Consider the following 25,094-nt stretch of genomic DNA (forward strand, 5'->3'; position numbering starts at 1 on the left):
CCTTGGTATGTATATATATATATATATATATATATATATATATATATATATATATATATATATATATATATATATATATATATATATATATATATATACACATATATATATAACAGATTCTGACGTAGGAAAAATCTTTTTTTGGGTGAGATACCCATGTCGTCCTGATGGTAGGTCCCTCCGGCAGCTTCCTACTGTATAATATTTCTGCATATATATATATATATATATATATATATATATATATATATATATATATATATATATATATATATATATATATGGATTTTGACATAGGAAAATTCTATTTTTGGGTGAGATAGCCTTGTTGCCCTGATGGAAGTTCCTCATTGGCAGCTTCTACTTTGTATATTTCTGCGAGTGATATACCCGAGAAATTTTACCTCAGAGATATCAACAGAGTTCTGACCTCGAGCGAATATCCCGAGAGATATCATGTATGAACCAGAGATGTGTTAATAACAAGCCATGGCTATCCTTCCCCGAACAGAGTTAACATTGTCTCGAAGGATAAGGGTAGAGGGGAGGACATAGGCAAGTGGGCCGTTACAACTCCCGATCTCAATGTGTTACAACTAACACGTTTCCTGTTGAATCATTCCAGGAGCCGCCGTCGCATGACGCGACGTCCCACACTAAGAATTAGGAGGGGATGGAAAGTAATGGGCAGGCCATCAGGACGTCATGGCTATCTCACCCCTTGCACTATGTAGACTGAGAAGTCCCAACCATACAGTCTATAAGATTCCATATACAACACTTAAGAAGCTGGTTTAATCACACTACAAGCGGCCACCACGAAGTGTTTTAATTTCTTCCAACTGACGGTAATGTTTGAAGAACACACTTGAAGATTTCCATCCTGTATAAGGCTGTAAGCCTACAAAGGACATAGATTGGAAAAAAATTTAAGGAAGAGGGAACTTTTCTAGGATCATGACCCGCTGGAATACTTTCCGGGTCAGCCCTTCTGATGAAGTAGGTGAGTTTGGACCTTAGCTGTTTCAGAGAAAGGTTAGATCCTGTCGACTCCCCTTTAAAGGCCCGGATCTTGGATAGGTAGGATTTAAGGCTCTCCACGGGGCACAGAGAAGGATCCTCCTGTAGTGGAACAATTTTCCAGGGCCCCCAGTGTTTCGGGGGAAGTTCGTTATTTTGCCAAGAATGCAGGATCTGGATAAAGGTTCACCTCTCCCGAATCCGAGAATTTAATGTGGCCACCATCCTTTGAAAGGGCCACAACCTCACTGACTCTAGCACCAGAAGCCATAGCAAGCAAAAAGATAGATTTTTCAGTAAGATCCCTCAGAGAGGCAGAGGCATTATCCATCGAAGAGGCAAAGCGCAAGACTTTATCCAACGACCATGAAATGGCCTTAGGAGCATCATTAGGTTTCAGTTCAGCACAAGCCTTCTGGATCTTATTGAATTGCTCGCTATTGAGTTCGATATCAAAAGATTACGCGATCGGTCTAGTTAGTGCCAACTTATATGCGGCAATAGTTATAGAGGCTAGACCTTGATCGTGAAGTGAAATGAAGAAAGAAATACAGTAGTCCATAGAAATAGAAGAGGGCTGATGACTTTTCACGAATTCAACCCATTTTTTTCCAAGAAGACAAATACTGTCGTTTTGTGGTGTTGGACTTGTACTCTTCTATGAAGTCAATTCTTTCCCTCCCTTGAAAGTCTGCAGTTTGTTTAGTACTTTCAGTAGGAGGTTGAATGAAGGAAAAAGGTAGATGAGACCACTGGTTTTAATCCAGAGACATCACATCCATTCCTGTTGTTTCCGGGTCCAAGTTTGGTGCTACATATCAGGGAAGATTTTGTTGAAGCTCGTCGCAAAGAGATCGATTTGCAGTCATGAGTCTTGCTCTAGAAAATGAAACAATGATTTTATGTCCATAGACCATTCTGTTTCCTGAGGCTTGGATCTCGACAGGGCGTCCTCCATCACATTGTGAACCCCTTCGAGGTGAACTGCTGAAAGATGCCATTTCCTCCTTTTGCTAGAAAGAGAATGGCTAGGATTACATGGTTGAACTGAGGAGCTCTGTCTGTTGACACAGTGCACTATTGTGTAGTTGTCGGTAACCAATTTGATGTGTAATTTTGTCTTTGGGCATAGTCTCTTCAGAGTCAGAAACATTGCTATAGCCTCCGGAACATTGATGTGTTACTTCTGAAATGCGATCGGCCACTGACCCTGCACTTTCTTGGAAGATAAGTGTTCTCCCCAACCTTGTTCCAAGGCGTTCGTGTGAATAGTCATGGAAGGAGGAGCTGCTTCTGTAGTAAGGCCGGGGTTTTGTGGCGAAGATCTCTCCGAGCATTGGATGCCTTTCTTCTCCAGACTCTGTTGGCATCTTTGAGCCTTACTTTCAGGGTTGGGTCCGTCATGGCGGCGAACTGTAACAACCCCAAGACCCTTTCTTGTTGTCTGCTGATGAGTACTTTTGAATGAAATAGGCACCTGACTGAGTTTGCGATTTCCCTTTTCTTGCCTTGTGGTAGAGAGAGGGTGTGTGACTGTAGGTTCCAGTGAAGTCCTAGCCACTAGAATTTCCGAGCTGAAGGTAGCCTGGACTTCCCGAGGATGATTTGGAAGCCCAGAGATTGTAGGAAGTTCATGACCTCTGGGGCTGTTTGAAGACATTCCGACTTCGTTGCAGCCCACACTAACCAGTCATCCAGGTACACCATCACCTGAAGGCCTCTGTTCCGAAGTTGTTGGACAATGGCCTCTTCTAGTTTCGTGAAAATCCTTGGAGTTATACTGAGCCCGAAGGGCATAGCTTTGAATACGTAGGCCTTTCTTGCCAGTCTGAAACAAAGGTAGGGGCAGAAGCACCAACCTATCGGAAGATGCCAATTTGGGTCTGCAAGATCTATGGAGATGGTGGAGGCCCCCTGGGGTAGTAGGGTCCGTATTTGCAAGATAGTCAGCATCTGAAAGTTGTCATTCAGAATTAATTTGTTCAGTGGGAACAAGTCCAGAATAGTTCGAAGAGTGTTCGAATCTTTCTTGGGTACGCAGAAGAGCCGTCCTTGAAAGATCATGGATTTTGTGCAACGGATGACTCCCTTCCGGAGAAGGTTCTGAACGTAATCCTCCAAAAAGGGGGTTGTGGGTTAAAAGAACCTTTTGAACTGAAGTGGTTTCTGTCTCCATTTCCAGCCTAGCCTTTTTGAGACTGCTGTGAGCCCAGGGATCGAACTCCCATTAATCCCTGAACAGGTAAAGTCGTCCCCCTAATGGAAGCTCCACATTGTTGTTGCGAAAGACCTGCAACTTTAGACGTCTTGTCTCTACTTCCTCGTCCTCTAGTTTGACCGCCTCTTCCAGACCTTCCCCTGTTAACGGAGCCCTTCCTATGAGCTTTGTCAGGGTGAAACATGATGGTAGCTTTCTTATACACGGGATTGAAGGCTGGAGACTGTGAAACGTACTGCTGGGGTACTGTGTACACAGTTTGAGGAATGGCAGCAACTGAGGCTGTCACAACAGGAAAGGATTTCCTTCCTTTGAAGTGACTTCTGGGCTCCTTGCCCTTGAGTTGAGGTCCTTCATTGGGGGTAAATTTTCGTTTAGAGGAAAAACCCCACTTGTCAATAAGGCTCTTATTCTCCTGAGCCACTTTGTCCATGACTTCTTTAACCAGCTTCTCAGGGAAGAGATCCTTTCCCCAGATGGAGTCGATCAGTTTTTCGGGTTCATATCTGATTATAGCACCGACTGGACGTGTTCTCTACATGCTCTCCTGGCTAGGTCGAAAGCATGGAGATCCCTATGAAACATGATTAGGTGAGTTTTACCCAAGCCAAGGAAGAGATCAGATTTATGATAGTTTCCAATAAGCATCTCTAGAAAAGATTGGAAGGATAAAGAGGTAGAAAGTCTCTCTTTAACTTCCAGTTCTCCTTTCGGTAGGGATTTTGGAATCCTAGGCAATATCTCATTGAACTGTTTGCCTCCGACGTCTTTATCTAGTTTTCCAACAGTGAATGTATGTTGGACGTCCTCCCAATTGTTCGAATCGTAAGGAAGGGCTAGAGAGGCAGGTTTACATTCCTCTAGCACTGGAAAGGGTCTGTTCTCCCTTACTGCTTTCAATACGGCCTCTAAGCTTTTAGAGGCAAAGGGGAAGACAGTATCTTTTGGGGTGCCACAAAAGTGGCCTGTTTCCTGCCAGAGGCAGAAAGTTGGGTATTAGTGAATTCAGCCATCTTTAACTCCCTAACCAAAAGGGATTGAGCCTTGCCATGATCCAGAATGATCGTTTCTTTAGGGATCGTATCATCCCTAATGGACACATCCGAGTTACGCCTTACATAACAGTAAGGATAGCTATCAATTGATGGAAAGAATTCCAAGTCCGAAACTGGCTTGGAACCCAAACCATCCCCATTGTGAAGGAACCCTTTGGTTAAGGCCATATTCTCAGCATAGTGCCAAGGGTTCTTAACTGTGCATTCTGATAGGCTCGAAGCTGGGGGAGCCTTCGAAGCAGGTACTTGTTGTAACGCTTCTATCCTCGCTGTTAGATCTGCTTGAGAACGTTCATATTTGGCGGCTAAGTTTTCCATGAAAGCTTTCATGCACACCATTAGTTCTAAATTACTGGGTAGCAAAGGTTTGTCTAATATCGGAACCAGGGTGGAGGAGGAAGTTGGGGCTTTGGTAGAAAGTAAAGAGGAATTGGGAGCTGCACTCACCTGATGTACATCCAATGACTCTTCTGAGGCTTCCGTGGTCAGCAGGATCCTCTACTTCTCTGATGAAACAGAAAAGTAATAGACATGTCATCTATGTCCAGGTTCATGACTTGCAGAGCGTCTTGGACTTTATCATCTGCATGATCTGCTGGTATCGGCGGGAGTTGGACCGTCGGTAACTGGGGACCAAAAACGGAGGACACCTCAGCCTTGGGAAAGAGGAGGTCCTTCAGTTCCAGAGAAAGAAGATAAGGGGCACCTTGTTGAGAGCTCTTCTGGAAGCCTCTTACCCAGTGTCGGAGCGTCCTCCAACTTCGATCTCGGACGTCCAGGGAGACGTCAGTGGCATAGAAGCAAACCTTGCAGTCAGTAGGGTCCCAGATTGTAGTGGATCCCTTGGAAACATGGCAACTTGTGGCCTCAGGGTATCTTGACCCGCCTTGTACAGGTGACCGTAGAACAATCCATGTCATCAGCTACCTGTAAAGATAGGAAGAGTAAATGAGTACCAGGCATCATTGAAATATATCTTCTTAAAATTATGGGGAAAAAATTGTATATCCTATCCTAACTAATCTTACACCTAAATGAGTACCAGACATCGTTGAAATATGTCTTCTTAAAATTATGGGAAAAAAATGTATATATCCTATCCTAACTAATCTTACACCTAAAGAATGGCTAAAAACATCTCTTAAATACACAAAATAAATACGTGAATTAATTTATCAAAATTATATATGGTTTATTTGAATATGAAAAACACGTCTAAATGTGCAAAATTTATCATTAATCGAATGCCAAGTAACAAACTACCAATTAGCTATGATGGTGAAGATGGGTTGATTTCAATTCTAAGTACAAAACACCTGAATTCGACAGGTATAAGTACAGAAGAATTGTCATTGACTTTTATCTTTCTTCGTGGCCAAGTGGTTTAGTCACTGTCTATACAAGCTTGCCGGACCAGGGTTCGATTCCTGGCTGGTTACAAGCTTTTGTCTTGTGTGATTTCGCCTGGGGCTCTGATCCCGAGGTCGTGAAGAGAATCCAGACATTAATGTATCAAAAATATATATGGCTTATTTGAATATGAAAAACACGTCTAAATGTCCAAAATTTATCATTAATCGAATGCCAAGTAACAAACTACCAATTAGCTACGATGGTGAAGATGGGTTGATTTCAATTCTAAGTACAAAACACCTGAATTCGACAGGTATAAGTACAAAAAAATTGTCATTGACTTTTATCTTTCTTCGTGGCCAAGTGGTTTAGTCACTGTCTATACAAGCTTGCCGGACCAGGGTTCGATTCCCGGCCGGTCACAAGTTCTTGTCTTTGTGTGATTTCACCTGGGGCTCTGATCCCGAGGTCGTTAAGAGAATCCAGACATTAATGTATCAAAAATATATATGGCTTATTTGAATATATATATATATATATATATATATATATATATATATATATATATATATATGTATGTATGGAGAGAGTATATACAGTGGTTTATTAATTATTTCATTTATATTTTATTTGTGCATTTAAGAGATGAATAGCTAGCTCTTAAGATGAGCTCCACTCGTGTAGGATTAAGTATATTATGTAAATTAAGAAAGTCTTTCGTCGTTAATTTCAATGTATTCTTTATTCAAGTCAGTATATGTAAATTTACATTATTTGTAAGAATTAACTTTTTATTTCCTGTTGTTTTGTTTCAAAGTCTTGCATAATCTGTTTTAGAGTGTTATTTGACCATGTGCTTTGGAAATTTTGCAAAGGACCTAGTGATAGGATACTATTTTTTTATTTCGGGGACAAAGGGTGGGCGGAGCTAGCTGACTGAGAGAGCCATCTGTTGTGGCATGAGTATACGTTCGGGAGAGCAATACATGGTAACTATGACCTCGATCCTGGAATCTTCTGGAATTAGCCAAATCTCTTATAAAGGCAACCCCAGTGTTAGACAGACAGATAGAGAATTGCAGCCTTAAGACAGCCCTCCTTCTCCTCTCCCTCTCACACGCAGCTCTGAGTATCGTTTTAAAAGTGTTCAATACCTATAGTGTGTCCTCTCCAAAATGATTTTTGTGTCCTCATATACCGTGTGCATTGAGTACTTATAGAAATTCCCTTAGAGTTTTTGTAAATGGATCTGTAGGAAGATTAGTTATTTGTATTGTGATCTTATCTATTTTCATCAAGTATCAAACTGGAATATTATCTTATTCAGATTTAATTTCAATCTTTTGTATAATTTTCATTGCAGTATTTCTTTTGTCTTAGTCTAAGGTTAATTCAGATTTAACATTTAAAGTCAGGTCATTATATAATCTAAGTTTTGTTCAGACTTAAGATTTCAAGTAATTTATTTTGTTATTATGTAAATTCTTTTCAAAGTGTTGTAATTTATATAGAATTTATTTATTTTTGTTTAGAATAATTATGCTCGTATTCTGTTAAAGAATCGTAGTAAGAGTTTGGTTTGAATATATCTTAATATTAATTAGCTAGTTCGATATCTTTTTTTGTATTGGTATACAATTATTAGGATGTCTTCTATAGTTTTGAGATATGAAAAAAAAATGGTTCTCAGCTTTATTATTCTTTGTTATATTTTAATACATTCTATATTACGGAGTTTTCTTTTTTTTTTTAAATCTCTTTGTTTGGTAATTTTATGATCTCTAATATATTGTAATTGTTTGGTTGATGGTTTTACCTGGCATACGTCGGGTAGAGTAGCAGGATGAGTTGTTTACGGATGATATCAAATTCTTTATTTAAGTAGGCTTGGGAAAAGATTCTCAATCCTCTAACAAAATGATTGCAAGTTTTGTAATCTTTACAAGATATCATAGTAACTGAGGAAATGAATGTTGGAAACAGGAAAGATCGGTTTTCCACATAGTAAAGTTGTACGTTGAGGATTCCCTTCCAAGCAGTGTCCTAAAAAGCTAATGTTCCATTTTTTTTCCAATTTGGTTTTAAATTGTATTAAGGAAGTTATATTATGAAAGAAAACATTAATATCCTCCCAGCTATCATACCAAAATGTGAAAATGTCATTAACTTAGCGCAGCCAAACCATGTCCGTAGGTTTAATAGTTTTTAATATTTCAGTTTCAAAGTACTCCATGTATAGATGAGTTAAATGTGGGGATAACAGGCTGCCCATGCTACTTTAGAATTTTAACTTGTAAAAATTATCATTAAAAGGGAATAGATTATTTGTCACACAGATTTGCACACACAAATTATCATTGAAAGAGAGTACATTATTTGTAAGTTTAATTGACCTACAGTAATTGTTTTATACCAAGAGGGAAAGTGATCTTCATACGGGATTAATTTTTATGGATAAATTCCTCTGTATGTTTAACATGTGTGGAAGAAAAAGTCTCTCGAAAGGGAGACAGTAAGTCTCACCATCATTTTGGTATAATATAAATGACCCTTTACGTGTAACATTTGGGAGAAAGGGAATGCCGTTCTTGTGGGATTTTAAGAGCCTGTAGAAATGTGGCAAGGATGTGTTTCTAACTGAACTTTTCCAAAAACTTTGTTTTTTTTTTTTTTCCTATTTTTCTAATAGATGTAACGAAGAAATCCGGTTCAATAGTATTACGAGGGTCTTTCATTAATTTTTCATAGGTGGTATCATCTTTCAAAAGTTACTCTTTGTCGGATTTATTTATGATGTTATACGATTTATATAATGAACTTATTAGATTTTTTTCTTATAGAAGGCCACTACATGGCAAACGAAATTCCTAGGTTCAGAGGTATCTGCTCATTAACTGTAAGTGAATGGTTCGATAAGTTCATAACATCATTTTCTCAAACTGAATTATTCCAAGTACTGTTTCATATGAGTCTACTTAGTTGATTACGTAATTTCTCGGAGTGAGTCATAATATATACTATTAATGGCACCTGTCAGTACATAAGAAAAAATATGTCTGTAGTGTTATAGGTAGTAGGTTGGCGAGATCACCTGTCACTCGTCGAGATACTAAAGCCCGAGAGTTATGGAGTCCTTTGACTGGCCAGATAGTACTACATTGGATCCTTCTCTCTGGTTACAGTTCATTTTCCCTTTGTCTACACATACATTGAATAGTATGGCCTATTCTTTACAGATTCTCATCTGTCCTCATACACCTGACAACACTGAGATTACTAAACAATTCATCTACACCCAAGTGATTAACTACTGCACTGTAATTTTTCAGTGGGTACTTATCTCTTGTTAAGGGTAGAAGAGGTTCTTTAGCTATGGTAAGCAGCTCTTCTAGGAGAAGGACACTCCAAAATCAAACCATTGTTCTCTAGTCTTGAGTAGTGCCATATCCTCTTTACCATGGTCTTCCACTGATTTAGGGTTGAGTTCTCTTGCTTGAAGGTACACTCGGGCACATTGTTTTATCTAATTTCTCTTCCTCTTGCTTTGTTAAAGTTTTTATAGTTTATATGGGAAATGTTTATTTTAATGTTGTTACTGTTCTTAAAGTATTTTATTTTTCCTTCTTTCCTTTCGTCACTGGGATATTTTCCCTGGGCTTATAGTATCTTGCCATTACAACTAGGGTTGTAGCTTAGCAAGTACTAATGATGATAATAACCCTGGCACAGCAGACGAAGAGATACCGCCACTTCGCCCATATTCTTCCTCATTACATAGATATCTTGTTTTGTCAATCCTGGAAGGGTTTTGATGCTGACATCCAGGGTGAAAGGCCACACATTTTTTGTACGGCTTGTTCCTGCAGACGCTCTTCAAGAAACTATTTCTGGTGTTCCTCCTGTGAAGTCTGTGCACTAGTCGTTCGTAATGTCTGAATACATATTTGTGTTAAGAATGGGATAAAAGTAGTTTGGGAGAAGTGGAGAGAGGTAGCGGGTGTGGTATGTGATAACAAAAATGCCAATCAAGTTAAAAGTTAAGATCTATTCACAGTAATACGAGCAGTTTTAATGTATGGATCAGGAATGTGGGCTTAAGACAAAAAGGTGAAGCAAAGCTTAAGAAAACAGAGATGAGAATGTTGAGGTGGATTATAGGAATATCACTGCTTAAAAGATTGTTAAAAGATTGGAAAATGTTGAAATTAAAAAAAAATGGCTGACATTAAAGATTACGGAGATAATAAGAGTGTTACGGTTGATATGGTGTGGCCACGTGTTGAGGAGGGCTTGGGAAGAACCTCTTGTCGGTTGGGGAGTGGGAGATCAAGAGGTTGGCAGATACTTAGATTCCGAGATAAGGTGAAGGATGATATGGAGAGAAGAGGTTTTGGTGGAAGAGGATGCCCTTGATAGAAGGCATTGGAGAGGGCGAATCAGGCAACCGACCCCTTAATATAGGGATAAGGGTGGCGCAGAAGAGGAAAGAATCACTGTGTGTACATGCATATACACACATAGACACACCTATATATATATATATATATATATATATATATATATATATATATATATATATATATATATATATATATATATATGTGACGTAATTGTGCAGATTACGATCTTTAAAGAAAGTATCAATCGGGCTCTTCACGTGACACAGTGACTTAGTGTCAATCCAGAGCGACTAATTGACACTCAAAATTCTTTTATATGACTGAACCTGTTAATATTATTAACGGTTCAAAAACACCCGAGCTCATTTATTTATTTTGGAGCTGCACCTCGTTGGAATAGTTTTAATTCGTGTAGGAACAATTTGGTTTCAACCTTAGTCTAACTCACGGAAAAAAAGAAACTCTGTTGTAATAATCGAAAATACAATAGTTTAATTTAAGTCAAACAAAAAAAAAATAAAATGATCGTAAAACTCTTAAGGAGATAACTTACAATTGACAAATAAAGCAAAATGTGTTTTCGAGTTTATGGTTAACAAATCGAGAAATGATTACAGTAAAAAAAACGAAAAGACAAAACTAAGCTTAATTCTCTCTAGCAATCCAAATACATTCAGATGCACAAATAACAATAAAAGAAAGAAGGTATCACTTAATTTCTATTTTCCGAAATCACTCAGTAACATAAACTGCAGAACATAAATGTCAAATGAATAATTATGGTAAGAAAAGTGCACGGGATATCCCGTAAACAAATGAAAATAATGTTGGCAATCTGTCTATGTACCCCCGACAACAAAAGAAAAAAAAAAAAACCCTCACTTCGCACTTCAATTTTTATACAACAAAAAAAAAGAAACTGTTATTACTTGACATAAGAAAACTTGTAACATAAAACAAGAAAAAACAAAATGATGTTGGTTGCGAATAGGGTGTCACATTATTACGAGAAACTAATCCCCACAATTATCCCTCAGCTTCACTCCCTTGGAATTCCCATCCATGCAACCCTTTTCAACTTTTGGCACTTATTAATTCTCCCTCGCACAGGTGTCAGTACTTATCTTCAAAAACTTCGGCACATCAGGTGTTCTTTGGGACGTCAACGCAGATGGTTCCTTTCTTCGTCCTGAGTGTGTTCTTTGACTCAGACGGAGTTCGAGCCTCTTGGAGGTTTCAGGGGGGAGAGCCTGTCCTGGGGGACGCAGGCACTGGCTGGCTCCTGGGAAGAGTTGTTTCTTGTATGGCCTCCGGACTGGAACTGGTTTCTTCTACCCTCACAGCCTTAGGCTCCGCAGTGAAGATTTTTTTGGGCCATCCCCTTTTTCTCTTGATTGGGTAATCTTGACTTCCAAGGGCGGTCTTCATCTTTTGAGGGCCAATGGCATCTTGTGACCCCTCCTTATTTTTCCGCGTGTTGGCCAATCATGACCAGGGGTCTTCTTCTTTGTGGACTTCGATGCCCCGGTCTATGAGAACCTTTATTCTCACATCTGGCGTATCTCTGTGGCTGACCTGGGAAGAGGTGAGAATTAAGCGCCTGACAAGTTAATGGCCAAGGAGGTCTCTGTAACGCAATCCAGACCTCCTTTGTTAGTTGAGGCTTGTTCTTAAGTTACATAGACGAGGAAATCCATGAGAGCAAGCTTTTTACCAAGAAAAACAAACTAAAAGAATTATGACTGTTAAGTTGTCCTTTGGAGGGTAGAACTCCCTCGCACAGGACTTCACACTTCCCCCCTTAAAAAAAAGATTTCCTGCTCAATGAAAAGGAAATCGTCTCCCATCTAATCTGTAACTGAACTCACAGCTTGGCTCTCACGAAAAAAGGTGAAATTACAACTAACAAACAAAAAAAAAACTGGAAGCAAAAAAAAAATAATCAAATGACAGTTATAACTATTCCCAAATTACTTTCATACGCCCCAACTCTAATTCATCCTTGAAAGACAGTCTGCTAGAATGTTCTGAGTCCCTGGAATATGCAAAATGTTCAAATTTACTTCTTGTAGCCGTAGACTCCATTTGAGTAGTCTGCGGTTCTTGTTTTTCATTGCATGCAAGAATGTTAAGGGATTGTGATCTGTAAAGATGTTAGTGGGCAATGAATTAGATTGAAGGTAAATAGAGAAATGTTCTACGGCAAGTACTAAAGCCAATAGCTTCTTTTCTACAGTGGCATAGTTCTTTTCATGCCGGTTAAATTTCTTAGAGAAGTATGCCACAGGGTGTTTCATGTTTTGATCATCTTCCTGCAATAAGACTGCACCAGCCCCATGATCACTGGCATCTACTGCTACTTCAAATTCTCTGTCAAAATCTGGTGCTTTCAGCACCGGTGATAGACTTAGCAACCTCTTCAGGGAGTCAAATGCGTCTTGACAATGGTTAGACCAAACATACTTGTTATTCTTCTTGAGAAGATTAGTGAGAGGCAAAGCAATGGTAGAGTAATTCTCACAGAACTTTCTGTAATAGCCGGTCATTCCCAAGAACCGACGCAATGCTCGGCGGCTTTGCGGGACTGGAAATTGTTGAATGCTCTCAACCTTTGCCTGTACTGGGCGAACAGATCCTCGACCTACTATATGACCCAAGTAGGTGACTGTCGCCTGTCCAAAGTCACACTTGGAGAGGTTGATTGTCAAGTTGGCCTCTGCTAAACTCTGTAAAAGGGCTTTTAGTCTCTTCAGGTGTTCTTTCCAAGAGTCACTGTAGATAACAATGTCATCCATATATGCGACAACACCTTCTATGTCCTGTACCAGACTGTTGATCATCCGCTGGAATGTCGCAGGAGCATTTCTCATCCCAAAGGGCATCACATTATATTCAAATAATCCTTGAGGTGTTACAAAAGCTGAAACCCTTTTGGCTCTCTCAGTGAGCGGAACACACCAATATCCCTTCAACAAATCACACTTGGTGATATATCTAGCATTCCCGATGGTATCCACGCAGTCATCAATACGTGGCAAGGGAAAAGAATCTGGCTTTGTGACGTTGTTCACCTTCCTATAGTCAGTACAGAATCTGACTCCACCATCAGGCTTTTCCACTAACACACACGGTGAACTCCACGGTGAGGAACTCTTCCTAATAATCCCATGCTCGAGCATGTAATCAATTTCTTTCCCAAGCAGTTCTCTCTTCTTTGGTGATACTCTGTACGCGTGTTGACGGACTGGGCGTGCATCTCCCACGTCCACATCATGCTCCATTACATTTGTCCGGCTGGGAACATCAGGAAACAGCACTGCGTACTCTTCCACTAAAGCTTGGACATCCTCTTGCTGCTGGGGAGCTAGGTGAGAGACCTTGGTCTTGAAGTCTCTGAGAACCTCCGAATTCTTAAGTCGGGCTTCGAGTGGCATGCCCTTGAAACTGGTTTTTTCCTCTTCTTCCCCAGAAGTATCCTGTTCTTCCTCCTCTTCTTCACCTTGAGGGTTCTGGTCTTCCTCCTCTTCTGTTTGCTGTACCTGTCTTCTTATTACTGATACATGAACAGGCCCAGTGACTGGTGATGGGTTTTGGGCAGTGGCATTACCACTGGTATTCCAAACAACATATGGTTTCATCATGTTGACGTGACACACCTGGTGTTCCTTTCTTCGGTCCGGTGTCCCTACCACATAATCCAATTCGCTGAGCTTCTTCACGACCTTATATGGCCCCTGGTACTTGGCCGCTAAGGGACTACCAGGCACAGGTAGAAAGATGAGCACATCATCTCCCACTTGGAATTGTCGTGCTTCTGTCCTGTTTGCTTGGTCATACCAGGCTTTCATTTTTTCTTGAGACTTCTTCATTTCTTCATGAGCCAATTGGCAGACCTCGTGCAAGCGTTGTCGGAACTTCACCACATAGTCTAGCACATTAGTACTTTGTTCCTCATGGGTCCATATCTCCCTCAAAAGTTCGAGAGGTCCACGCACTTGATGTCCAAAGACCAGCTGGAAGGGGGAAAACCCCAGAGATTCTTGCCATGAATCTCGGATAGCAAACAACAAGAACGGCACGCCTGTGTCCCAATCTCGTGTTTTCTGGTCTTCACAGTATGCACGTAATGCATTTTTGAGCGTGCCATGAAACCTTTCCAAAGCACCTTGAGACTGTGGGTGATAAGCAGAGGACATTATGTGCTGCACTCCTAACTCCTTAAGGGTGCCTTCAAAGATTTTCGACATGAAGACACTACCTCTGTCAGTTTGAATAACCTTTGGTAACCCGAATGTGGTCACGAACTGTACCAGAGCCCGCGACACATTGGGACTCGTCGCTGTCCGCAACGGGTACGCTTCAGGGAAGCGCGTCGACGCACACATTAGCGTCAACAAATGGGTGTTTCCCTTCTTTGTCTTTGGCAGAGGTCCGACAATATCCATGATGATCTTGGAGAAGGGTTCTTCCACCACTGGGATGGGTTGCAATGGTGCCTTTCGATGATTTGGATCCTTTTTACCTATCACTTGGCACGAGTGACAACTACGGCAATATTCTGCAACTCCTCTGTTCAAATTTGGCCAATAAAATTCCCGGGAAATTTTCTCACGCGTTTTGCGTACTCCTAAATGTCCTCCCATTGGTTGTTCATGAGCCAACCTTAAAATCTCCTCTCGATACTGTGGTGGCACTACCACCTGATATAGAATGGTCCATTCAGCATCAGCAGGCACTTTCTTAGGCCGCCATTTGTGCATTAGGACATCATCCTTTAAATAGTAACCAGAGGGTTCAGCCTCGAGTTCGCTCAGGGATCCAGCTTCATCCCTTATCCTTGCAAGTTCTGAGTCTTGTTTCTGAGCCTCAATGAGCGACTCCCTCGAGTATTCTGAACGTAATAAACCAGGCTGCACCACTCCCCTGAGCATTTGGGGAAAAGTACCCACAAGCACTCCGGTAGGAACATTATCTCTGTCCTTTTTCTGTTGAGTGGTACTAGCACGGGTAATAGCACATGCTGGATATTCATTTTGTTCAATCTTCACCTCCCCTTCATTCTTGTCAGCATGAATTTGACATGATGCTGTGCAACATCGTTGTCCAGCTATGTCATTTCCTAACAATAACTGTACCCCTTGCATGGGTTCCTCATCCACCAAAGCAACTGGAAATGTACCGGAAATAAAAGAAGAGCTTAAAGTCACTGCATATAAGGGCAATTCCTCTCTTCCCTTAATGTAGCGAACCATGACACTTTCTCCCAAGGTGGACGATTCATCGAAGGGTAAGACTGCTCTGTGCAAGACAGTCTGCTCAGCTCCAGTATCACGCATAATCCTTATCTGTACAGGCTTGGTACCTTGGTCCTGCAGAGACACAGATCCTGCATGAATGAAGGCTTCCTGTCCTTGCCTTATGGCCATGTCTCTCTTCTTCATCATCCCTTGGCATGATGTCTGTCTTCTCATAACCTCATTAACATTAAGTGCTTGGTCGTCCCTCTTGTGATTTTGATTAGAGAACTTCTTTCCCCCTGGTCCATAATTTCCTTTGAGCCAGCAGCAGCTAACGTCATGTCCGAGTTTGTGACAATAGGAACACTGTCTTACTTGGGGAGCCGAAGGGTAGGCTCCATTGTTCTTACTTCCAGTGTTTTTAGCACTGCCATGTGTAGGGTTTCCGCCTACTCCTTTCTCTGATGGAGGATACGATGGTGCCAGCCCCCTGGGGCTCCAATTACCCCGAAATGGCCTGGAAGGCTGGTTTGGCTGAAATGAAGGAGGGCACCATCTTGAGCCAGAAGAGCCCCTGATCTTTTCCCTCAGTGTATACTCATCTGCCAGTATAGAAGCCTCATCAGGGTCAGTGATATGTCGATCTTCGATATATTGCCGAGTGGCTGGTGGCAACATTAGCAGAAACTGTTCTAATCCCATGAGCTCCATTATCCTGTCGAAAGTCTTGTTATTTCCAAGAGAGGCCTCCACCCACCTGTCACGGCTAATCTTCATTTGTCTCCAATATTCTGCATAGTTTTCTGATCCTTTCCTCAAGTTCCTGAACTTCTGGCGATAAGCCTCAGGCACAAGTTCGAAAATTTTCAAGATCCAGGCCTTTACCCGGCGATAATCGTGTGCAACAGGGTCGGATACCGCATTGTACGCATCCACTGCTTTCCCGGTTAACTTTATGGGCAACAGGCGAGCCCAGGCGTCCTCTGGGATCTGGTGACTTTTCAGTACTCTCTCAAACGACAGGAAGAAGCCTTCAGGATTCTTTTCATCATAGGATGGAAGGAGTCCTGCCATATCTTTTTCTGAAAATCCTCCCATGGGTTGTGCCCTTGGGGGTCTTGAATCCTGACCTTGTCTCCTCAACTGAGCTCGCAGTGAGTCAATTTCGAGCTCAGCTGCTCTAAATTTCATTCTCGTACTCAACGACTCTTCTGACCTCTGAACTACTTCATGAGATTCAACTTCAGCTGGACTTGAAGTTCGGTAGGCAGTCTGGCTTGATGACATGGCTGATGGTAACATTGGCACTGCTGCTGCTCCTCCCATAACAGAGTGTTCTCGGGTTATGGAGTGATCTTCGTCCCTATCTTCAATTGCTATCTCCAACTCACGCTCTTCCTGACGCCTATTAAATTCTCTCTCTAAGGCCTCTAGAATCTGTTGTTTTCTATCTGCATTTTGGATATAATCTGCACGTGAGCTCACTTCAATTAGCTCTGCTGGGAAGAGTTGCCTTAACAAAAAGTCATTCGGTTCCTCTAGGAACCTAGAAACTCTATCTGAATTTTCGTCTCCCATGACTGAAACGATAGAACCTTGAACCTTGAACCTTGAATGTACTTACTGCTGCTTGATAAAAAAAAAAAAAAAAAAAAAAAGAGAGAAAGAAGAGAAAAAAAAATCAAGACTTCTGGTCAGCCAATTTTACACTATGAAATCAACAGAACACAACAAATCAGGTTGCATAACAACCGAGATCAAAGATCACCACACTGATTTCGAAATCAAATTTCCGACCAACCGAAGAAACTCCGAAACAAAAACTGTTTCCGGAGCAATTAGCAAAAGTTAAAACAAACTCTATTCCAACATAAAAGAAAATGAACAAAAGTTAAGTAAAAAAAAAATATATCCCGGACACAGGCCCCCACTTTAAAGATGTGACGTAATTGTGCAGATTACGATCTTTAAAGAAAGTATCAATCGGGCTCTTCACATGACACAGTGACTTCGTGTCAATCCAGAGCGACTAATTGACACTCAAAATTCTTTTATATGACTGAACCTGTTAATATTATTAACGGTTCAAAAACACCCGAGCTCATTTATTTATTTTGGAGCTGCACCTCGTTGGAATAGTTTTAATTCGTGTAGGAACAATTTGGTTTCAACCTTAGTCTAACTCACGGAAAAAAAGAAACTCTGTTGTAATAATCGAAAATACAATAGTTTAATTTAAGTCAAACAAAAAAAAAATAAAATGATCGTAAAACTCTTAAGGAGATAACTTACAATTGACAAATAAAGCAAAATGTGTTTTCGAGTTTATGGTTAACAAATCGAGAAATGATTACAGTAAAAAAAACGAAAAGACAAAACTAAGCTTAATTCTCTCTAGCAATCCAAATACATTCAGATGCACAAATAACAATAAAAGAAAGAAGGTATCACTTAATTTCTATTTTCCGAAATCACTCAGTAACATAAACTGCAGAACATAAATGTCAAATGAATAATTATGGTAAGAAAAGTGCACGGGATATCCCGTAAACAAATGAAAATAATGTTGGCAATCTGTCTATGTACCCCCGACAACAAAAGAAAAAAAAAACCCTCACTTCGCACTTCAATTTTTATACAACAAAAAAAAAGAAACTGTTATTACTTGACATAAGAAAACTTGTAACATAAAACAAGAAAAAACAAAATGATGTTGGTTGCGAATAGGGTGTCACATTATTACGAGAAACTAATCCCCACAATTATCCCTCAGCTTCACTCCCTTGGAATTCCCATCCATGCAACCCTTTTCAACTTTTGGCACTTATTAATTCTCCCTCGCACAGGTGTCAGTACTTATCTTCAAAAACTTCGGCACATCAGGTGTTCTTTGGGACGTCAACGCAGATGGTTCCTTTCTTCGTCCTGAGTGTGTTCTTTGACTCAGACGGAGTTCGAGCCTCTTGGAGGTTTCAGGGGGGAGAGCCTGTCCTGGGGGACGCAGGCACTGGCTGGCTCCTGGGAAGAGTTGTTTCTTGTATGGCCTCCGGACTGGAACTGGTTTCTTCTACCCTCACAGCCTTAGGCTCCGCAGTGAAGATTTTTTTGGGCCATCCCCTTTTTCTCTTGATTGGGTAATCTTGACTTCCAAGGGCGGTCTTCATCTTTTGAGGGCCAATGGCATCTTGTGACCCCTCCTTATTTTTCCGCGTGTTGGCCAATCATGACCAGGGGTCTTCTTCTTTGTGGACTTCGATGCCCCGGTCTATGAGAACCTTTATTCTCACATCTGGCGTATCTCTGTGGCTGACCTGGGAAGAGGTGAGAATTAAGCGCCTGACAAGTTAATGGCCAAGGAGGTCTCTGTAACGCAATCCAGACCTCCTTTGTTAGTTGAGGCTTGTTCTTAAGTTACATAGACGAGGAAATCCATGAGAGCAAGCTTTTTACCAAGAAAAACAAACTAAAAGAATTATGACTGTTAAGTTGTCCTTTGGAGGGTAGAACTCCCTCGCACAGGACTTCACAATATATATATATATATATATATATATATATATATATATATATATATATATATATATATATATATATTATTACTAGCTAAGCTACAACCCTAGTTGGAATAGCAAGATGCTATAAGACCAAGGGCTCCAACAGGGAAAATTAGCCCAGTGAAGAAAGGATATAAGAAAATATACGATATAAGAAGTAATGAACAATTAAAATAAAACATTTCAAAAACAATAACGAAATTAAAACCGATATTTTATATAATCTATAAAAAGACATGTCAGACTGTTCAACATGAAAATATTTTCTGCAACTTTGAACTTTTGAAGTTCCACTGATTCAACTACCCGATTAGGAAGATCCTTCCACAACTTGGTCACAGGTGGAAAAATATTTTAGAATACTCTAGTATGGAACCTCATAATGGACAAGGAAATCGTATGTAACTATGAACTAATTGAACGACGGTGCTAAAGATTAATATGTAGGTCAGGAATAAGAAATTTAATGGACCGCAAGTTCCTGTCCATCAAACTAAGAAGAGAGTCAGCAGCTAAAAACCAGTATAAGAACAATATTCAAAACAAGGTAGAATGAAAGAATTAAAACTCTTCATCACAACAGATTGATCACCGAAAATCTTAAATGACTTTCTTAATAAGCCAATTTTTTGGCCAATTAAAGAAGACACAGACCTAATGTGTTTCTCAAAAGTAAATTTGCTGTCGAGAACCACACCTAAAATGTTAAAAGTCATACAGAGTTAAGGAAACATTATCCATGCTGAGAGCCGGATGTTGAGGAGCCACTGTCCTTGACCTACTTACAATCGTACTTTGAGTTTTGTTAGGATTCAGCTTCATGCCCCATAATTTGCACCATGCACTAATTTTAGCTAGATCTCTATTAAGGGATTCAGCAAACCCAGATCTACATTCATCATCGTCTTCTACGCCTATTAACGCAAAGGGCCTGCCTCGGTTAGATTCCACCATTCATCTCTCTCTTGAGCTTTTAATTCAATACTTCTCCATTCATCATCTACTTCGCGCTTCATAGTCCTCAGCCATGTAGGTCTGGGTCTTCCAACTCTTCTAGTGCCTTGTGGAGCCCAGCTGAACGTTTGGTGAACTCTTCTCTAATTCAGAAAATTTATGCTTTGACCTGAAAGCTCTTCATATTTCTCCCACAGAAGGAATGGTTTTAAAAATATATTTTCTATCTTTGACAAAAGTTGTTTAGCAAAGTAGTTACAAACTTTGCACGTAAGTCGTTTTTTCTTAAGGCTGCTAACACCTCGTGAAATGATCTTCCCAATCAAAGAGCTGAATCTCTCTCTTCAGATGTTTAAACTTGGTGTAAATAGCCTACTTTTATAATTATGATGAACAGGTTAACATGAGTATTGTTTCATAATTAATTGTCTGTTTGAAATTTCTATTTATCTTAATATATTCTATTTGTTCTAGATATCTATCTTTTATAGTTTACTCTTCACTTATCCATACCTTTTCCCTTTCAGGGTCAATTAGCTTCATAACAGCATTCTGCTATTCAAAATGGAACTGCAGTTAGGTCAAGTAAAGTTTAACTAAACCATGTTCAGCATCTCACAATAGTTTAATAGCAATAAGAAGAGTGGAGAGCGGTTTACATTTTTTATATTATTTGCAAGGATGTAATAAAACCTAATCACAAAGTACAATTTTTGTTAAGCAGACATGACCGTGTTCAAAACTAACCATCGCGAAGATGATGTAATTGATTTTAGCCAAAAATCTAGATTTTCCAATTGAAATAGTTTATCCGGGAAGTTCGTTAGTGGTTACCAAGAAGTGATGGTGTTTGCTGTTCATTATCTGTATCTCATTTCCTTTAAATTTTTCAGTGTTTGAATGATTGAATGTATATTGAGAGGTAAGTCAAATAGGTTTTGCTGTTAAGTAGGAAGAAAGGAAAGCAAAGAGCATGAAAACAATCAGGAGAGATTTTTCAAGTTTTGGAGAGAAATATCAAACACAAAAATATCCAGACAGATAACCATCTTTATTATAACATTTTACAATAGAAAGTTTCTCGGTGAATCTATATAAATTAAGTTTTTTTTTTTCTTTTTTTTTGCGGGTTTTGTATTTTTATTATTTCTATATTTCAATTGTTTTTTTATAATTGATATATATATATATATATATATATATATATATATATATATATATATATATATATATATCTATATATATATATATATATATATATATATATATATAGCATAGCCTATGTAATATGTATATAGATCTATAGTTTCGCTCTACGTGTATTGTAAAAAAATATTCAAACTTGTAAAATTTTACTCCGATCCCATGTGTGTTTTTGTACGTATTTGTGTCTTATAAACTATCGCTAAACACACACACACACACACACACACACACACTCTCTCTCTCTCTCTCTCTCTCTCTCTCTCTCTCTCTCTCTCTCTCTCTCTCTCTCTCTAGAATTTCGAAGGAGCCAGTACATGAGCAAAATTCTCAATCCCTCTCATGGCAACATTCTCAGCCACACCAGTCGCAGAGCTGATCAGGTTGACGTGACTGTCGATGACGTCCCCGGCAAAATCGTCGACAGCATCTGCAGTGTCGTCAAATCCTCCCTTGACTGTTCCTCTGACGTCGTGGAGGAGGTTCCCTGTGGCTCCAACAGCCCCACGAGCTACGCCAAAACCGGCCCCAACTGCCCCAGATGCCAAGCGGCCTCCGGCTCTGACGTTATCGGCGAAGTACGTATTGACTGCCCCGGCCGTGTCGGAGATCCCACGTGCGACGCCCCTGGCCGTGTCCTGCACGGCTGACGTGAACCGCCTGGCGGTCTGCTTCCCAGCATTCCACGCTCCGTGGACGAGGCCCCGAAACTCATCTCCGAAAGTCCTGATGGTACCGAAGGTATCCGAGAAGGCGTCCGACACCCCGTGTCCGGCCTCGGACACGGTTCCCAGGAGGTCTACGCCGCCGGAGGCAACTACTCCGAAGGATTCCAGGAGCCGAGGTCTGGCCTGAGCGGCGGTGACCATCCCGATGAGCAAGATTGCCAATCTCGTGAACATTTTGAAGGATTCTGGAAAAAAAAATGGTTGATTTATTCGTTGTTATCTTTGCAAAGAGGAGAAAGGGAGGTGGTGTTATTAATGATATTATTAATAATGAGTCTGTGATGAAAGTGTCAATAATAATGATTATAAGAATGATAATAATGATAATGATTATAAGAATGATAATAATGATAATGATTATGAAAATTTTAATATTGATAATTAAAAATGGTATTGATATTAAAAATAATAGCAATGATATGAAGATAACCGAAATAATTGGACAAATTAATATAAGGTAGTATTTTAAGTGATGATAAACATGATAATGATAGAAATAATTATATTATTATTATCATTATTATTATTAGTAGTAGTAGTATTATTAGTTAAACTACAACTAGTTGGAAAAGCAGGTGCAAGGGCTCCAACAGAAAAATAGCGCAGTGAGGAAAGGAAATAAGGAAATGAATAAATTGCCAGAGAAGTAATGAACAATTAGATTAAAATATTTCAATGATATCAACAATATTAAAACATCTTTCATATATAAATCATAAAAACTAGAAAAAAAAAGAGGAAGAAAAAGGAGATAGAATAGTGTGCTCGAGACTATAATTAATGATATTCATCAAAATGCTATTAAGGATAGTTATAATAATAAATATGGACGAAATAATTGAACTAGATAATATAAGTTAACATCTGAAATAGTAATAATCATGGTTATGATAAAAATGTTAGAAATAATCATTTGAAACAATAATAGTAATAATAATGGCAATATATAAATAATGTTAAAATTTGAAATATCTATACAAATAATAATAAACATAATTTTATATGTCCGTCAACCAATTAAAACCGCTTTATAAATCCCAGTATAACTTACCTTCAAAGTGGCCAGTAAGTGACTGCGCTGTGTTTACTCCCAGGACAAGTGGTGATGATGCACTAAAGGATTCCCCTTCTATATATAAGAGGAGTACCCCATTGGTATTGGGAGCGTGGGAGAGGGTCGCATATGGGTATTATCCTAAAGGTTGATCTGGGTACCTTGTTTTCTGGCAAGGTCTCACGTTGGCTCAGTGCTGGCCTTGGTAAGGACAGATTTGCCTTGGCATTGGTAATATAAGTCTAGGGCTTGTATCCCCGTTTTTCTAGGCGTAAGGTTTGAAATACGGTCTCTCTCTCTCTCTCTCTCTCTCTCTCTCTCTCTCTCTCTCTCTCTCTATATATATATATATATATATATATATAATGTATGTATCTTTCTAAGGTATATCTTAAAATGCTGGAAAATTACAGTTATTGATGGAATAAGAGACAATTGTACTAAGGCTTCTGCCTAGTGCGACTTTTGAAGAATAGGGGGAATGAGGAGAAGGACAATTAAATAACTGGAAACGGTTTAACACAGCTGCCTCTTAAGCACTACGTGATGAACCCACTGTCTGCCAACTGCTCTAAAAAGTTGTTCTCTCTCTCTCTCTCTCTCTCTCTCTCTCTCTCTCTCTCTCTCTCGTAGATTTAGCATAAATGACATACAATGTAATTTAATGTGGGAAAAATAGTGAAACATTTTGTAAGTGAACATAGTTCTAGGTAATACCAGTAGTCTAAAAAAAACATATATAACTAAAAATACTCTCAAAATTACATTGACAATAATAATGGGCGGTGATAATAATGATAATCACAATATGATAATAATGAAATCATAACAGTGATAACAATATCATCAACAAACCAAAAAAAAAAAAAAATTCCTCAAAAGAAAATTGTTTTCCCTTAGATCTGCTGCTCCTCCATTGCACGACCACACAGCAAAAAAAAAAAATATGGCCCATTAATAGGACGATCATATACAGGTTCAAATATATTCGATAACAACAATTTAGAAAAAAAAAATATTTCAATTTTATTCAAGGAGGATCACTTTAGGTCCTCAGGTTCAAGTGTAAGAATAAAAAAAGCATTCTTTGGCCCAAAACAAAAAATTAATCGGCTACTTTTTACCGCCTTGTTTTCCCAATTTGGGGTCGTTGTTATATCGTGCCTTAGTAGATAGATAAATGGAGGGATAGAGGTAACTTTATATATATATATATATATATATATATACATACATAGTTTGTTAGATAGATAGAACATAAGTGTGGATAGATAGGCAAATAGAAGATAAATAAGTTAATATAGATAGATATATAGCAATATTAGGAGGAGCTGACTTATATAAGAAATTCTCACTACTGATAGATAGCTGAATTGATTGATAGATAGAAGCTGATTGCTAGGTAAAAGCTGTAATCAATAGATAGATAAATAGATAAAAGCTATATTCAATGGACAGATAGATAGATAAAAGCTGTAATCAATATATAGATAAATAGATAAAAGCTTAATTAATCGATAGATAAATGGATAAATGCTTTATCAATAGATAGATAGATAAAAGCTTTATCCATAGATGGATAAATAGATAAAAGCTTAATCAATAGATAGATAGATAAATAAAAGCTATAATAAATAGATAAAAGCTGTAATCAATATATAGATAAATAGATAAAAGCTTTATCCATATTTAGATGGATAGAGAAAAGCTTTATTCATAGATAGATAAATAGAGAAAAGCTTTATTCATAGATAGATATATAGAGAAAAGTTTTATCCATAGGTAGATATATAGAGGAAAGTTTTATCCATAGATAGATAAATAGAGAAAAGCTTTATCCATAGATAGGTAAATAGAGAAAATCTTTATCTATAGATAGGTAAATAGAGAAAAGCTTTATCCATAGATAGGTAAATAGAGAAAAGCTTTATCCATAGATAGATAAATAGAGAAAAGCTTTATCCATAGATAGGTAAATAGAGAAAAGCTTTATCCATAGATAGGTAAATAGAGAAAAGCTTTATCCATAGATAGGTAAATAGAGAAAAGCTTTATCCATAGATAGGTAAATAGAGAAAAGCTTTATCCATAGATAGATAAATAGAAAAAAGCTTTATTCATAGATAGATAAATAGAAAAAAGCTTTATCCATAGATAGGTAAATAGAGAAAAGCTTTATCTATAGATAGGTAAATAGAGAAAAGCTTTATCCATAGATAGGTAAATAGAGAAAAGCTTTATCCATAGATAGGTAAATAGAGAAAAGCTTTATTCATAGATAGGTAAATAGAGAAAAGCTTTATTCATAGATAGATAAA

General features: G+C 38.9%; 1 protein-coding gene across 1 annotated transcript; it reads right to left on the bottom strand.

Moving 5' to 3' along the window:
* Positions 1 to 21,069: 21,069 nt before the first annotated feature.
* LOC137630229 (uncharacterized) lies at positions 21,070 to 22,912 on the bottom strand. Its single transcript, XM_068361686.1, has 2 exons — positions 22,774 to 22,912; positions 21,070 to 21,907 (listed from the first exon to the last, which is right to left on the bottom strand). Exon 2 carries the CDS (start codon positions 21,894 to 21,896, stop codon positions 21,288 to 21,290), a length of 609 nt encoding a protein of 202 aa, XP_068217787.1. The 5' UTR covers positions 21,897 to 21,907; positions 22,774 to 22,912; the 3' UTR covers positions 21,070 to 21,287.
* Positions 22,913 to 25,094: the final 2,182 nt, after the last annotated feature.

The sequence above is a fragment of the Palaemon carinicauda genome, chromosome 38, assembly GCF_036898095.1.
Source record: "Palaemon carinicauda isolate YSFRI2023 chromosome 38, ASM3689809v2, whole genome shotgun sequence".
NCBI classification, from domain to species: Eukaryota; Metazoa; Arthropoda; class Malacostraca; order Decapoda; family Palaemonidae; genus Palaemon; species Palaemon carinicauda.